This window comes from Pelophylax lessonae (assembly GCF_965119305.1).
Source record: "Pelophylax lessonae genome assembly, chromosome: 1".
Taxonomy (NCBI): Eukaryota; Metazoa; Chordata; class Amphibia; order Anura; family Ranidae; genus Pelophylax; species Pelophylax lessonae.
Window position 1 is genome coordinate 231605668 of NC_138768.1, and position 18355 is coordinate 231624022.

The 18355-nt window shown below is 45.3% G+C and overlaps 1 protein-coding gene across 1 annotated transcript in view; it reads right to left on the bottom strand.

The window, feature by feature from the left end:
• Positions 1–18355, bottom strand: part of ZCCHC8 (zinc finger CCHC-type containing 8) — a 128552-nt gene that overhangs the window by 78316 nt on the left and 31881 nt on the right. The window contains 3 exon segments of the mRNA XM_082251575.1: positions 3800–3903; positions 4834–4908; positions 5003–5108. Of these exon segments, the coding sequence (XP_082107701.1) occupies positions 3800–3903; positions 4834–4908; positions 5003–5108 (285 nt within the window).

Sequence of the window (18355 nt, forward strand, 5' to 3'; positions counted from 1 at the left end):
ACGGAAGGATTTTCCTTCTGACACAGCCGGGGACTGGAGCCACCACAGAAGATCCATTCTGGTCCGGCGACTCAATGAGACACTCAGATCCAAGGACTGAGGTAGTATGTCCCACCTGGCCAGGATCTCTGCTGGAAGAGGACTGTGTGAAACTGAGCAAAGGGTATCGCCTCGAAGGCCGATACCATCAACCCTAGGGACCGCATGCAGGTCCTGAGTGACGAGGATTGTTTGTCCCTGAGGGACCTGATCTCGTCCTGTAAGGTCTGGAGCTTGTCACCTTTGCCTGAGCAGAGTCCAGGATCATTCCCAGATAGGGAAGACGAACCGAAGGAGACAAGGTCAACTTCTGTACGTTGATGGTCCATCCGAACTCCTGGATCGTCTGTACCGTGGTGGACAGATCGCGCAGCAGGTTCTGGCTGGCACTCGATCTTAAGAGGAGATCGTCCAGATATCCCAAAACCGCAATGCCCTGTGCCCTTAGCAGGCCCAGAACAGGTGCCAGCACTTAGGTAAAGACCCTTGGAGCCGAAGCGAGACCGAAAGGAAACGCCACAAGCTGATAGTGGTCCTCCGCTATTGCGAACCGAAGGTACCTCTGGTGACCCTCGAAAATGGGGATGTGTAGGTACGCATCCTTCTGGTCTATAGAGGCTAGGAATTCCCCTGGGCTCAGGGAGGCCACCACCGAGCGGAGAGATTCCATACGGAACTTCCGAAGGCACACGAAGCGGTTCAGCGCTTTTAGGTCCAGAATAGGACGTACCTTGCCCTCCTTTCTGGGCACAGTGAACAGATTGGAATAAAACCCCCGAAACCTGTCCCGATGAGGCACCGGGACAATCACCCCCTGGGCAAGGAGGTCCTGCACCACTTGATGCAGGTCCTGCAGGCGCCCTGGGGTCAAATGAAGATTTGAGGGAAAAAATCTGTCCGCCGGCCGGGAAAAGAATTCGATCTTGTACCCTGATCGAATGAATGATTTCCTTCATCTGACAGGGAATGCCGTTAGCCAAGGACAGGACACTGCAGCACCGCAGATGTGTCCAGTGAGGTAGCCACCTCACAGGCTGCATCCCTGCTGCGAGCAGGGATGGGTCGTTCATAATGCCAGGACGAACATGGCTGAACGCTCGATGGCGGGCTGGGGGGGTCCCTCTGACCCTCTGCCCTGGAGAACCAGGGCGGTCAGTCCGATTCCCAGCTGCGCAAGAATCCATCTTCATCCGAAGATCCGACTAAAAACTAAAAGCTGACAAAAACAGCTAGTAAATCAAAGAAAAAAAAAAAAAAAAAAAAGAAGATTAGAAAGGCTGAGACTAGCCCCAGCAAAGGGAAGCCTAACTACTCCTGACGCTAGGCAGAAACAAACTAAGTGAGTTGGGAGGGATCACTGCAGGGGGGTATTGACCAGTGGGACAGCCCCCATGGGTGTGTCTATGCAAAATGCTTTTGACCAAGTCTTATGCCTAGCTACTCCTGCAGAGCGGAAGTCAATACCCAATAGTGATGACTTGGAGGAGGCGGCGACTGTTGGAGGACGTAAGAGAAAATGTATTATATTGCAGCTCACCAATTATTAGATGTGGTGACTGCATCAGTTTTTAACCTTCAGCTCCTCCCCCCTGTTTTCAGTTGATGATCTGAATACCACCATCTGTATTCGTGAGGAAACTCTGGAAGAATGAGCACAGGAGGCACAGCAGAGAGCAGCACTGTCAAGCTGGAGGGGGGGGGGGGTTCTGTCAAAATGTAATAGTTCTAGATACATTAACCTATTGAAGCCAAACTCCAGCTCACAATTCATACTCCGTTACAGCAAAGAGGTTCTCCCCCTTTTGGGATAAAAGTTGATCATTTTTAATTACCCGTTAATGTTGGGTGTTTTGTCTCCTGCAGGAGAGCTTGTGCGATTTTTTTTCTCCCCAAAAAGACTTGCTGGCTAGATCACCAGATAGAAATAAAAAGCAAAAAAAAAAAAAAAAAAAACTGAATACACAGCCATCCCATCTAAGAATTGGTAAGCTGCAATATAACAAAAGGGTTTTCTTTTGAGTTTAATACTGCTTTAAATTTTTGTTTTAGGGGTTTAGATACACTTGCAGTAACTTCCTAGCCACAAACCTTGAACAATTATGAGGATCAAGACCACCGACTTCACTGAGCTAAATACTTGTTTTGGGTCCATGACAACTACTGAAGCCAAAGACAGCTAGGCAAATAGCATTTGTAGGAGGAGATATAAATGACAGCCCTGTTTTTCTCAACTTAAAAGTCAAGCATTGCTCTGTCCCTCCCACCTCCTAAGACTCAGTTGGTCAGGGAAGATGCCCATTTAATCAAAGAAACAATGTTGTACAGTTTTGTAACAAGTTTGCTTACATTAACCAACCTGCGACATACTGCATGTTGAGATTTAATATTTTGTTTAGCGCACCAAACCATCAAATTTTCAGTATTATATTCCACATTTAGGTATTTGGATCTTTGGTTGCAGCTTTACGTTATTCACATATCAGCGCACCCTTTTCACTTATTTTTTAATGTATTTATACATGTTGCTCACATCTCCCGCCTTAATCTTCTCTTCAAGTAAATTCAGTTCCTCTAGTCCAGTGATGGCAAACCTTGGCACCCCAGATGTTTTGGAACTACATTTCCCATGATGCTCATGCACTCTGCAGTGTAGTTGAGCATCATGGGAAATGTAGTTCCAAAACATCTGGGGTGCCAAGGTTCACCATCACTGCTCTAGTCTTTCCTCACAGCTGAGCTCCTGCATGCCTCCTATCAGGTTGGTTGCTCTTCTGTGTGTCTCCAGTTCCCTAATATCCTTTTTGAGAACTGGTGCCCAAAACTGAACTGCATATTCCAGATGAGGTCTTACTAATGATTTGTACAGGGCCAAAATTATATGTCTGGAGTCTATACTTCTAATACAAAAAATTATTTTGCTCGCTTTTGAAACAGCTGCTTGGTATTGGGTGCTTTTACTAAAGCTTACGATCTACCAGAACACCCAGATCCATTCACAAACAGTATGAAAGACACTTCAAGCGCTACACCACAGATTTCTGGTGAATTTCCTTCGCTCAGGCAGCATTACACCCATGTAATTAGGCTGTGCAGGCTTCCCAATTGTGAAAAAAATCCAGATGTTTTATTTGGTTGGCGGAAAGGACTGAAAATTAGAACAAAAAAACACTACTATAAAAGCAGATTTGATGACCTCAATGCTAAACCGAAGCAGCCAGCTGCATGGTAGGTCAGAATTACTACAAGGTTACAGACCAAGTCAAATTTCTGTGTTGCTTGTTCTGGTCCACATATGCAGCTGCTTTAAACCCAATGCATAAATAAGTTGTCAGGGTCAGGTTTGAAGCGGAGATCTGTCTTATTGTCAGATCAGACATGTCTGAACTTTGCAAACGGTTACACTTGGCTATGGACTATAGACACAGGTCTGTAAACCTATCACAGAGACTTTGCGGAAGTGTTGCTTATTTGCTTGATAAATGCACTCCACTGTCTGCATATCGTATTCCTCAAAACCACCAAAATTTAAAGAGAAAAAAAAAAAAAAAAAAAAAAAAAAAAAAAAAAAAAAAAAAAGGTACTTTGTAGACCGACAGATCAGTTGCTACCTTACTCATGCTATCATAGATTATGATTTGGCACCATGTAACAGGTTACATTTGATTGCGGTTCTAGCTTTATAAACAAAGTGTCATATGATACGATACAAGAATAAGAATTACCCCTGGGTGGGTTTAAATGAAGCTTCATATTAGGATACTTTGGTATTTCCCATCCATCGGTCAGCTGGGGATTTTCATTTAGGAGCGGCTGCCCAAGCTTGTCAAGGCAGAAATTGGTAAAGTATAGGACACTTCCAACGACCTGTCAGAAAAAAAAAAATATAAATAAAGTCACCAAAAGTTTTACAGAGTGCTACTATTTAAAGCAGAACAAAAATCGTGGATTGAGCAGATTTCCAAAGCAGTCACATTCAAGGCATGCCATAAATGATAAATGTCACATCTGCTTGTGATCTCAACTAAAACGGTCATGTCAATAAATGGCTGGCGTCATATCTAATCACATGTGCAGCACTATGGCAGCTATAGATCAAACAGAAGCCAAGATGGTAGCTTTCCTGACTTAATAGGAGGGTGTAGTTCTGCTTTAACAAGAATTTCCTTCCAAGGCAAGTAATACTTTGCCTTGGGTATGTTGCTACCACATATCACAAAAATGCCATTTAGAAATTTGCTGGTCTGATAAATACTTATTCACTTATTCTAAATTCATATATTTATGACAAAAAACCACCACACTATATTCTCTAAACCCAAAAAGCACTCACTCCATTTAAAATACATATTCTGCTCTGGTTGGAAGGACAGGTACGAGTTCCCTGCAGGACCATCAATAAATTTCCAAGAAACAGAGGCTTTTTGCCCACTGCCTTTGATTGTTTATTTGATTGGACTACTAAATGCACCACAACATTTAGGCTAACAGCACACCACAATGCACGATACTACCCACTGCAGTACAAAGCACACAAAAATCGGTAAACTGGGGTGCATTTACAATAATTAGCACTACAGAGCACTAATGGTCTTAAGGCGTGTTACCCCCAGTGCAGTGGTATATGAATAGGACCTGAAATGGACACTTGAGAACAGAACATGGGTTTGTAGCAACTGTCATTTCTTGTAGCTTTTCAACTCAGATTCCTGCCAAAATTACAGGCACTGACAAAAAGAATTAAAATAGAAAATAATATTTGCATCAAGCTATATATAATATTAAAAAAATACAAACACTGAATGCTTCTTTAATTTTTTTAATTGCATCTGCATTGGAACCCCCATTTTCCTCCAACAAAAAACTTGACGGCTGAAAAAAGAAAGCAAAACATTAGGATATGAAAATCACGATCTCTCATTAAGATAAGGGTGTCATTGTGAATTTAAATTGTGAAATTGGTTACCTGAGGATTACTATTAAATGTTGTTTTTTCAGGGTTAGCCCTTTTCTGTTCTTCATATTTTTGATGCAAGCCTGACACAAAATCCTCAATTTCTTGATGAAATTGCCTATGTAAAAAAAAAAAAAAAAAATATAGGATTTATGGTTTACCTGTAAAAACAGTACAAAAAAAAAAAAAAGACAGAAGAGATGGAGATAGATATATAAAATAATGATAGGATTACGCTGCTAACTTCAGGTGACTGGACAGTAGTGTAGGGAAAAAAAAAAACAACAAACACACCAAAGTCTCCTCCCAGGCACAACCCCTCCCAGTTCTGGATCACTAGAAACAGAAGGAACGATACATACCAAAACTCTATAAGCCGAACTAATGGCAACCAGAAATGCAAGGTAATGGGTCTCTGAAAAGACCCACCAAGGCTAGAATCTGACCCTTGACTGTACTTAAGGCCAGTCCCTGGTCAACATAAGAGTGGATGAAATGCCAGGATGCGGCCCACAACATATTTATGAGGATGAAGTTCCCAAGCCCTACGTCGAGCAAAATAAAAACTTCCAAGTCCTATGGTAAATCCTCCTTTAAGTCACCTTTCTAGCCTTCAGCAGGGTATAAATGACAAAATCAGATACTCCCCTGCCTCTTAAGACCCTGACGTCAACAAGAGAGAGGAAAGACTACCTTATGACAGGATGTCAGGTCCAACCTGGAGGGTCCATGGTTCAACCACCGGCAAAATTTGTCATGTCCCACAATCTTCCGTGCCAGGCTGGGGGTGATCAGAACCACTAGGATGCCTTCCACCAAAAACCTTTGAAGCAGATGAGATAGAAGCTGAAATGGCTGGAAGGCATACATTGAGAACTGGTTCTATGGTATCAAGAGCATCCACTGCAAATGCTTGGGGGTCCTTGGTCCTAGATTTGAATCTGTCCAGCTTACCATTGGACCTGGATGCCAGAAGATCCACATTCTGGGTTCCCCATCTTCAGCAGAGTTAAACAAAACACCCTGGAGTGAAGAGTCCACTGACCTAGAGTACGTTTTTGACAGCTGAGAAAATCTGAAAGCCAACTTTCCACACCAGGAATGTGGATGGCAGACAAGGTGGGCTTGTGAAGTTTCCACCAAAACAAGTTGAGATCCACTTCTTCCTGAGCAGCACCAACCTCTGGCATCTCCATAATTTACGAATGCCACCTCCATGGCACTGTTTAACTGAACCAACCAATGCAGTAGGGCAAGAACATTAATCCTCAATTCCAGGATGTTGATTGGCAATGACCTCTCCTGCAGTGACTACCCTGAATGGATAGATTGATCAAAACTCCAACATTGTACTCTGTTTGCTAGGAAACATGTAAACGTTTTTCTACACACTGCACCAACCACTGAAGGCAGTTCCACATCCTCACTACCACACGGAAGTCCAGAAGCAGAGCGTATCGCTCCCTCAGAAGAAAGCCTTCCAGGTGACCTTTATAGTAATGCCCTAATTACTTAAGCAGCCCCAAGACCAAGGCTAGCACCTCAGTAAATATTCTGGGAACAGTGGACAGGCCAAGCGGCAGGGCCACACACTGGCAGTCTTCCTCAACATACTGCAGGAATCTTTGTGGAGGTGGGAATAAAAAAGGTACAGTACCTTGCAAAAGTATTCGGCCCCCTTGAACTTTGTGACCTTTTGCCACATTTCAGACTTCAAACAAAGATATAAAACTAATTTTTTTGTGAAGAACCAACAACAAGTGGGACACAATCATGAAGTAAAACAAAATTTATTGGATATTTCAAACTTTGTTAACAAAAACTGAAAAATTGGGCGTGCAAAATTATTCAGCCCCTTTACTTTCAGTGCAGCAAACTCTCTCCAGAAGTTCAGTGAGGATCTCTGAATGATCCAATGTTGACCTAAATGACTAATGATGATAAATAGAATCCACCTGTGTGTAATCAAGTCTCTGTATAAATGCACATGCACTGTGATAGTCTCAGAGGTCCGTTTAAAGTGCAGAGAGCATCATAAAGAACAAAGGAACACACCAGGCAGGTCAGAGATACTGTTGTGGAGAAGTTTAAAGCCGGATTTGGATACAAAAAGATTTCCCAAGCTTTTAACATCCCAGGGAGCACTGTGCAAGCGATAATATTAAAATGGGAGTATCAGACCACTGCAAATCTACGAAGACCTGGCCATCCCTCTAAACTTTCAGCTCATACAAGGAAAAGACTGATCAGAGATGGAGCCAAGAGGCCCATGATCACTCTGGATGAACTGCAGAGATCTACAGCTGAGGTGGGAGACTGTCCATAGGACAACAATCAGTCGTATACTGCACAAATCTGGCCTTTATGCAAGAGTGGCAAGAAGAAAGCCATTTCTTAAAGATATCCATAAAAAGTGTAGTGTAAAGTTTGCCACAAGCCACCTGGGAGACACCAAACATGTGGAAGAAGGTGCTCTGGTCAGATGAAACCAAAATCGAGCTTTTTGGCAACAATGCAAAACGTTATGTTTGGGGTAAAAGCAACACAGCTCATCACCCTGAACACACCATCCCCACTGTCAAACATGGTGGTGGCAGCATCATGGTTTGTGCCTGCTTTTCTTCAGCAGGGGCAGGGAAGATGGTTAAAATTGATGGGAAGATGGATGGAGCCAAATACAGGACCATTCTGGAAGGAAACCTGATGGAGTCAGAGACAAGACAAAGATTCAAAACAAAGCAAAATCTACAATGGAATGGGTCACAAATAAACATACCCAGGTGTTAGAATGGCCAAGTCAAAGTCCAGACCTGAATCCAATCGAGAATCTGTGGAAAGAACTGAAAACTGCTGTTCACAAACGCTCTCCATCCAACCTCACTGAGCTCGAGCTGTTTTGCAAGGAGGAATGGGCAAAATTTCTGTCTCTCGATGTGCCAAACTGATAGAGACATACCCCAAGCGACTTACAGTTGTAATCGCAGCAAAAGGTGGTGGTACAAAGTATTAACTTAAGGGGGCTAAATAATTTTGCACGCCCAATTTTTCAGTTTTTTATTTGTTAAACTTTGAAATATCCAATAAATTTCGTTACACTTCATGATTGTGTCCCACTTGTTGATTCTTCACAAAAAAATATAGTTTTATCTCTTTATGTATGAAGCCAGAAATGTGGCAAAAGGTCGCAAAGTTCAAGGGGGCCGAATACTTTCGCAAGGCACTGTATGTGCATATAGACCTCCTTGATATCCACTGATGCCAAGAAATTTTCTGCATTTGGAAGAAATGGAGTCTGTTTAGATCCAGGATGGGGCAAACATTGCTTTTGGAACTGAAATCCTTTCACTCACTGGGGTCAGGACGATCGCTCCTTTGTAAAAGTAGGTTCGAGAGCTTGAAAAAAATCCAGCTTGCAATCTCAAGTCAGTAGTCCCTTTATTGCAATGAGGGCTTGTCTCCTGGCTTAGAGGGCTTTATTTTCTAGGTCTTCTTGCTGAACTACACTTGGACTTCAACCTGGCCTTTGAGTTAATATTGAACAGGATTTAGATAAATTAAACCAGGACAAACTGAAAATAAGAAACTTTATATAGTAGAGAAGGCAGTTTCTTTTTTGTTAAAAAAGGGACCATATCAAGAGTGTAAACATACTATACGTTCTGACGACCCATGTATTCAGCAGTCACCACTTCTCTGCTACCCAGCCACTGCAAGTTATCTACACTCCTGGGGTGTAGGGAATACTTGCTCCCCCGAGGTCAGGGTCTCAATCCCTCAACATCCAACAGGCTTTACACCTTGGGGCTTTGATAATCCTAGAGCTGCAGGTTGCCAGGCTGCCCCACAAGAGCAAGAGGAGTTCTAAATGCAGCCTCCAGCAGTTTGCCAGAAACATCCTTAAATACCAGGACCACTTCCACTGGAACCTTTAGGGTCTTTTTGAGATCGGAAACTGCCAAAGCCACCATAGGAAATTGTTGAGCAAATCATTTGGGTAAAACAGACCTTTTCAGGGTGAGCCGAGTCCACATACAACACATAAAATGGAGGATGAACAGGGAGAAAAAAAAATAAAAAATAAAAAAAAAATCGGGGATGCTGCGGCAGGTACCATGTTTCCAATATGTAACCTTTTGGTGCATGACTCCTCAACTTAAGTTGGTCTGGACCTCTTCTGCGAGAAAACACAGAAAACACAAAAAAAAAAAAAAAAGGCCTTTTGGGTCTGAGAATAAACTGGGCCCTGTGTTTCATCAGGAAAAGATTCTTCAAAAAAAAAAAAAAAAAAAAAAAAAAAAAGGAAAATTTCCGCATCCCCATCCTCTGGAAAAGTAGTTTGCTCATCCACTTCCTCTAGCTCCTCCTCTGTAGTGAGCGGGGCGTTTCCGTTAGCGACCAAGACAGATGAGAATTCCTCACTTGATACAAAAGGAACTGAAGGAAGGCACTCCGGAGATACAAAAGGAACTGAAGGAAGGCACTCCGGAGAATAGAAATGCACTGATACCAGTTTAAAGCAAAGAGTACAGATACTCTCTCAAGTACTCGCCAATACCAATTACCGATACGTATTTTTAGGCTAGGTTCACATATATGCGATGTAAAATAGCCCCTTTAGAGCGCTTTAGCCACGCAATTCACATGTGTTTGTATACAGTAGGAATACCAGTTTTTGATGCGATTTTAGAGCAGGGTTTTTGGCTCCCTCTCTGTGCAGAGGGGATCAGGAGAGGAGTCTGTCAATAACTGGCAGAGTGATGGGTGAAGCTGCAAATCAACACACATTAGCAGGGAGCTGTGATGAGGGATGGATTGTGTAAAGCACTGCCAAAGGACGCTGAAAGACAGACGCCGCTGACCAGCAACAGCTCTGCTGATCCACATAGAGCTTCACTGAAAAGATGGACCGGAGGAAGCACCGCCAGTAGAAAGCTGAGGCAGCCGCTGGGACACAAAAACCACCAGCAGGTGCTTGGTCTCTCTGCCACATAGCACCTCCTGCCTCCTCCAGGAAAGTCCATACAAAAAAGCAAAGCATGTATTGATTTCTCAAATAGTCTCATTCTAATGTATAGGGTGCGATTTCAAATCACACTGGACTAAAACGCACAGATATCAGTTTAGTATCACAGCATTTGTGGGTTGGAGCCCAAAAACTACAGCCATCTTGGCAGGCAAGCACCACAAAGGCCGTCAGGCACTCTGAAGCTCTGCTAGCAAACACTGCCCTTTACCTGTAAATCACTCTGCTGATCTGCAAGGCAATATATCATTGTACAGGGTCCCGTTAGGCAGTCAAGTGCCAAATAGCAATGTTACAGGTCAGAGGCGTAACTAGAACCCGGAGGGCCCCAGTGCTCGAAATCATAAAAGGCCTCTCTAACCCTGAGCTTTCAGTTCTGGGAGGGCGACCATGGACATACTCCCAGTACCCTGCCTCCCACATGTTTCCTGGGGCGAGCATCCAGCATGCTCTGACTGAGCTGATCACAGGGACCATTCAGCTGATCACATGTACACAGACTAACCGGTTATCAGCAGTCCTTTCCTCCTATGCTATGTGTGAGGAAAGGAGAGCCATTAACAGGCAAGACTGTCCGTGCATTCTTTTCACTGATAATCAGAGCACTGATCAGCAGTGCCACAATTATCAGTGTTGGCCCAGCAGGACTGATGAAATTCAGCTGCTGGGGATGACTCTCTGGGCCACATGTGATTGAAGGGAAGCTATATCCCATTCCCTATTTAATAGTTTGAGGGTCAATTTCTTGTGGTTCCTAAAAAGTTTTTTGATCGGTTCAGTGTCTGTAGTTGTTATTTCAGTACTAGTGTCAAAGGCTATTACAATTTCTTGTTCGATATTCTCGTCAATTCTATAAGCCATACTGGAGTGATGTGATCACAGTGAAAACAAAGTAAATAGCAAAAAATAATAGAGCAACAATCCTGTACTTATACACAACGTGAGCTACACCATGAGTCACGATGTGCAAGTAAAAATTATGACTTATAAATTATAATAAATAGTCCTGGCAGCTCTAAAGGAATAAAGAATGGATCATAAGCAGATCGCAGAACAAGCATAAACAAAAATACTAGAGGTACTCCAGAAAAGATTGCCAGTAGAGAGGAGGGTTCCCTATATATAGAGGTAGGAATTAAAACACCCTCCTAATTACGCCTAGCCTGGTGTCCGTTGACAAAAAACAGCATATAAAAACTACAAGGACTGGAGACGCAGAGGTTCTCCTAGAGAGTCAACTATGGACACCAGAAGATAGGTGAAAAATAGATTTCACCTTCTGAACTGGTTTGGGAGTGAGCGGTTTTCCTCTGCTGACACTCTACTTCTGGTTGGCTGAGCAGAAGGGAAATTTTGAGATGAGGGTAGTAGACCCGAGGGTCCTGCCCTAGATAGACAGCTTTCCTGTGAAGAGGTACCCTCTACTACAGGGGGTTCCCTGGTCTCTGAGGTTGCTGGAGTTCCCAATGAAGACCATACTGACTGAATTGTAGTCAGCATTTCCTCTTGAACCGACTTTAAGAAGTCCTTCATTAGGGCAGAGGATTCTTTTCCTGCTAATTTGTATATACATTTGTAGCAGAAAGGCTTTGTGTGGGAACTAGGTAACCTGTCAGCACAATTACCACACTTCTTAGAGGCAGCGGAGCCTGATAAGGCTGGTGTAGTAGTAGGAGGTTTCTTGAGAACCGCTCTGTGACTCTGAAAGACAGGATACAACATCAAATAAGTATCACTCTTCCTAATTACATGTGTAAAGACCATAGAAAGGACACTCAGTAAAGTCCGACTAAGGTCAGGGAGAAGGGATTTTATATCAGGCATTTCTATGTCAGTAACCAGCAGACTTAGAAAAAATGCACCATCAAGGATACATTGCAGCACTTACCCCGGTTTCAACCTGGGTTTGGCTGCCGACACCTGGCCCAGCCCTTCCTCCTTTCCCGGAGGGTGAGTCATGGAGGGCTTCATCTCCCTTGCAGCTGTCCGGGCTCCTGTAGCCTGGGAGTCTGCTTTACTGCTTGCTAGCGTTTCCGGCATCTCCTCCACCTTCCGCATCCGTGCGACAGCGTCTGACGTCACCGGAAGTTCCGGTCTGAGAACGAGGTTTGAGACGCCCGTCCGGCGGGCTTTTCAAAAAATGTTCCTGTGGAGGAGAGCTGCTGGCCCCGGAGCAAAACCTAGAGGGACACACCGGGTGACCGACGGTTTGCTATCACGGGGTGACCTGTGAGAAACCTGAGGAGGTGGCAGGTAGAGTTTAGCTCTCACGGCAGTTTGCTGAACCTGGCTCACAGGGGGACCATCTGACTTCTAAAGTCTGCAAGTCAGTGAAAACAAATGTTTTGTAGGAAGAAACCTAATCTAAACTGAGGGGCAGAGGGAAGGATGGGGCCTTTTAACAACTGTAATTGATTGTGTTTCCGGTAGGAGGAGCCTCTCATCTCATGTTTGGGCCGTCCTGGAAGGCGAGGAGAGAAAAACCGGAATGACCTTCTGCTTTTTAGGCTTCATGTACAGCCTGCCTACATTTACTGCGGCCATGGGAAAGTGCTGCGATCTTGCCATGTTTCGCGTTTTCCCGCGGCCAGCAGTCAAAACATTCCTATTCTGAACGCGATTCCTTTGCGTTGAGGAGAGGGAGGTTGAATCCCACCTAACCGCAGCAGCTCTTAAACTCGGCTAAGCTTGACACAGACTTAAAGCGGAGCTTAGGACACACACACACCAAAACCCACTAAAGTTGTGCTCATAAGTTTACATTCCCTGGCAGAATTTCGTGGCCATTTTTCCGAGAACATGAATTTGAACACAAACTTTTTTCACTGGTTCGCGTTTGGCTTAAGCCATTTATTAGCGATCAACTGTTTACTCTTTAAATCATAACAAACTACCCAAATGACCTTGATCAAAAAGTTGACATACCCTAGTGATTTTGGAATGATAACATGCACACAAGTTGACACAAAGGGGTTTGAATGGCTAATAAAAAAGGTAACCATCCTCAACTGTGACCCGTTTTGCGTGTGTGTGTGTAAGGTCAATGAGTTTCTGGACTCCTGACAGACCCTTACATCTTTCATCCAGTGCTGAACTGACATTTCTGGATTCTGAGTCATGGGGAAAGCAAAATAATTGTCAAAGGATCTGTGGGAAAAGGTAGTTAAACTGTAACAGGAAAGGGATACAGCTGCAAGAAAAAAAAAAAAATATGAACCCTTTGAAATATGGATTTCTGCACAAATTTGTCATAAAAAATGGATTTTTGTAAAATCTTACCGTAAAATCCTTTTCTCTTAGCTCATTGACAGACGTAGTCCTCGGTGATACAGCACCTTCGGGTTATGTTGCCTCCACAGGAGTAGGACTAGACAGGAAATAAAATGCTCTGGCCACACCCTAGGGGCAGTCCCAGAGGGTATATCCTCTCTCTCTCTGCCTCAGCAAATCAGTTATGTCATAAAAGCAGTCTTTAGAGAATTTAACCCAACCCAACTCAAAAAAACAGAGGGGTGGGTACTACGTCTGTCAATGAGCTAAGAGAAAAGGATTTTACGGTAAGATTTTACAAAAATCCATTTTTCTCTATCGCTCATTGACAGACGTAGTCCTCGGTGATACAGCACCTTCGGGAAGTCCCAGAGCAGTATCACAAATGAGGGGTGGGAAAATGGAAATCAAATCCAAATCTAGAAGGCCCAACCGGTGCCAACTAGAAGTTTACAATGCTCATCCTTAATGATGAGACTCAACAAAAAAATTTTCAAACAGAAAAAAACCCTCGAGGTAGACCACCGGTCTCCTCAAATTGCGGCCTGCAACCTTGCGGCCAAATGAGGCATCCGCCGATGCCATCACATCAATTTTATAAAATTTTGTAAAGGTATGTACCGACGACCAGGTGGCCGCTTTACATACCTGGACCACTGACGCCTGATGGCGAAAGGCCCAGGAAGTACTGAGCGCTCGAGTGAAGTGCGCCCTAACAGGGAACGGAGGATTCCGACCCTTAATAGAATAAGCCTGTACCACCGTCTGACTGATCCATGTAGATATGGTCGCGGCAGACACAGGCAACCCCCTTCAAGGGCTATCCGTGATCACAAAAAGGGAGTCCGTCTTACGAAAACCACTTTAGGAAGGAAGGATGGATTCGGAAGAAGAACCACCTTATCCCTATGAACCACCAGATCTGGGGAACGACAGGATAATGCGGCCAGTTCTGACACCCTGCGTAGAGAAGTAATGGCCACCAAGAAGGCCACCTTCTGGGAATGTAAGCAAGGGAATCTCCCTAATATCTTCAAAGAGAAGTTTCTGAAGAACCGACCACACTAAATTAAGATACCAGGCGGTAAGGGTGCGCGCACTGGCGGAGCCAGATGTCGCACCCCCTGGATGAAATTCCGCACCAAGGAATGATTAGCCAAAAGGTTTCTTGAAAGAAGATTGCGAACGCCGAAAACCTGACCCTTGATCGTGCTCAAGGATAGTTTCTGCTCAACCCCTTGTTGCAGACAGACCAAAATTCGGGTCACCGAATAGGTCTGTGGGGGAAATCCAATAGATTCACACCATGCAATATAAGACTTCCATGTGCTGGAAGTCGCTTTCCTTGCTTTAACTGGAGGTAGGAATAACTGAAGCTGACACTCCCTTGTCCTTCAGTACCTGGGTCTCAATGGCCAGGCCATTAAGCCAGCGACTGTAAAGCAAGATGGAAGATCGGTCCCTGAGACCGCAAATCCTCCCTGAGAGGAAGTCTCCAAGGAGCGTCCGCGACTAGCCTCGCCAAGTCGGCGTACCAGGCTTGACGAGGTCAATCCAGAATTTCCAGAATAACTGGAATTCCCTCCACCTCTATCCTGCGAAGAAGTTCCCGCAGCAACTTGAGAGGATGGAAGGCATGCCGTAGCTGATACTGCCCCCACGGGGCGATCAGCGTTTCTGCTGCGTCCGCTAGAGGATCGTGGCGCGAGCTACAAACCTCCGCACCTTCCTGTTAGGCCAAGGTGCCAACAGATCCACATCCGGGATGTCCCAATGAAGGGACAGCTAGGGAAAAAACCTCTGGATGAAGAGGCCATATGCGATTGGATCCGAATCGGGCTGCTCTAGAGCTGCTCAGTCCAGTAAATCAGACAAAATCTGATCGCTCTCAGTTCCGATACCCTTATTGGTAATCTGGATACTATCGGAAGAAATGACTTCCCCTGGTTGAGCATCGGAGACTTCCTGGTCCGCTCGCTCAACCGGATCCGATTGTCCAGGGAATCGGAATTCTGATTCCATTAAAAAAGAATCTCCTTCAGGAGAATTCGGGTATGAGACTGGGTATATGGTACTGCCTCTAAGAAGGCCACCATCAGTCCCAGCCAATTGACGGACAGCAACATCCGAATCGTTGACTGAACCTTCTGGAGTTTCCCAGCAAGGAGAAACTCTCTTGCCCAGGATGTATCCAACATTAGGCCCAGATAGTTCAGTCTCCTGGTGGGAACCAGGGATGATCTTTGGGAAAGCGAAAAAAACGCTGATGTCCTGCGATGATGGGGATATAAAGATAGGCATCCTATATGTCTATGGACGCCAGGAAATCTCTTATGCAGGGAGGCCACCACTGTACGGATGGACTCTATTTCTTTCTTAGTCCAGATTTGGACGCACCTTGCCCTCTTTCCTGGGCATTGTGAATAGGTTCGAATAGAACCCCTGAAACCGTTCAATGTTAGAAGGGCAGAATCGCACCGGTGGAAGTGATCGAAACTCGATCCTGTGTCCTCCAGAAACCGGTGAAGACATCCCCCCCCCACCCCAGAGATGGGTAGGGGCGCATCAGGCTATATTCTTCAGGCTTGGCTGAGCCGGACTCTGTTTACCCGACCAGCGCCCTTTGAAACCCCTCTAAAGGGGCTTTGGAGGGTTTCGCCTTATCGCCCGCCCTCGCGGAACGAACAACTCTATATGAGCAGAAAAGGAAGGTCCTCGTTAGTTACGAGGTCTTTTTATCCTAACAGTCTGTGGCAAGACAGCAGGTGGTACCGTCTATCCTATAAAGAGGAATTCCTCAAACGGATAGCATCTAGCCATGCGTTTGGAAATAACAGGGGTTCGTTTCAAAACGACCCCATTTGGGTAAAGGAAAATCCTTTGCCCTTTTGGTAGGCTAACAAGTACCAAAAAGGAATCTCAGTCTCAGCTACCTCTGCCGGTGTAACCTCAAGACTAAAGGTTTCCCGGACGGACACAACTAGTGCATCCACCACTCTTGTGCTATGGCGGAGGCAGAAACGTGCTCCTCACTGCTGAGGAGATATTACCTGAGACAACAGCCCCCTAAGAGGGACCTGCAACTGCATTGACCAGTTCCGAATCCGTATCTGAAGTATCTGATAAACAATAGGGGTAGGCGGGGGTCGCTACTTGACCCCCGTCCCTGACAGGCCACCTCCACCCGGGATACCAAAGACTCCAAAATTGCCGATAATGCATTAAAAACAAGTGGGGTACTGGAGGGTCCTGCGGCCACCTTGAGGGGATCAGGTGGGGATACCTATGCGGCAGGGTCAATGATTATACAAGACACTTGCCAGCGACAAAAATTGACAAAGTAAAAAAAAAAAAAACTTTTTTTTTTTTTTTTTTGTGTCCCCCAGTCGCAACAGCGCCCCTCAGTGTTACCTGCCTTTTTGGACCCCACAGAGAGAGAGACAGACCCCAAGGCTCATCCCTGATGCACAGAAGTTTTCATCAGCTTGCTCAGTGCTTGTCTTGTTACAGACAGGAAGTCTTTGGCCCTATTTCCTGGATAAAAGAGGCGGCTCCGCCCCTTAACACGCCTGCCGGCTCCTCCCCCTGGCTCCATGAGGTGTTTGAGTCACCTCAAACATGGCCGCCCCCATGCTGGAGACACGAGGCTACACCAAAATGGCGGCCTCGTGCGATCTACCAGACAATGGCGGCGGCCTGCACAGAATAGCGGCATGTCTGCAGAAGGATCTCGGCCTCACAACCCTTCACCCTCATGGTGGTCAGCGTGGTCGGAGGTACCAGACCCTAGCGGGCCGTAAGCGGTCCGCTGCTTAGCTGGAGGAATGATCTGGAATGCAGTATACATGTATAGACATCGCCCTGTGGCTACTGACAGGTAGGATACCTTATACTATCACAGTAAAGTTCTAGTACTGCCACTGACTACAATCATTTACACATCTTTACAATTAGATTGTCAGCTCCCAAACCAAGCCTCCTGGCTTCTTGTACACAAAAATCACACTCAATTAGGGGGATCTGTGACATGTTGTAGGATAGAGGGGAACCCATCCTTACCATTACAGAGAGGGGCCCGCGTCCACCACAAGACCCGTCAGGGGGAAAGGGGGAACATACTACTCACCATACCGGAACCAGGCGGGCGCCAACTCCTGACAGTACCCCTCTCCACCGAGGTAGGAGGGCTGTCGACCAATACGGGCGCCGTGACTCATGGTCTTTGGCGTTTCAGCGAGACGTTTAACTCGCAGGGTCAGTCCCCGTCCAGTGGGACTATGTCGCGGCCGACCCAGCGCGGAGCTATGGCCTGCACGCGCTCGTAGGCTGAACTGGGGTGACCACTGGATCTCAACATCCAGCCCGTCGCCCAGTTCAGCTTTCTTGCTTGAAGATCTCACAGGAACACTGGAGAAAAAAAGCTGTCTTAAAAAATTCTTTTCTAAGAAAAAAAATCCTGCCAGGACCGAAGATCCCAGCAAGGTATCTAGGTCCTTACTCCTGACTAGACAGAAAAAAACTGATTTGCTGAGGCAGAGAGAGAGAGAGGATATACCCTCTGGGACTGCCCCTAGGGTGTGGCCAGAGCATTTTATTTCCTGTCTAGTCCTACTCCTGTGGAGGCAACATAACCCGAAGGTGCTGTATCACCGAGGACTACGTCTGTCAATGAGCGATAGAGAAATGTGATCTGATCATCAAAGTCACAATAGACAATCACAGTCTGCTTAAACTAATAAAAAAACACACAAAGAATGAAATGTTCCAATGTTTTTATTGCACACCATGTAAACATTCACAGTGCAGGTGGAAAAAGTATGTGAACCCTTGGATTTTAATAACTGGTTGAACCTCCTTTGGCAGCAAAAACTTCTGCAACTACAGGAAACGTTTGGTTGATCAGATGTACACAACGGTCAGGAGTAATTCTTGACCATTCCTCTTTACAGAACTGTTTCAGTTCAGCAATATTCTTGGGATGTCTGGTGTGAATCGCTTTCTTAAGGTCATGCCACAGCATCCCAAATCAGGTTGAGGTCAGGACTCTGACCGGGCCACTTCAGAAGGCGTAT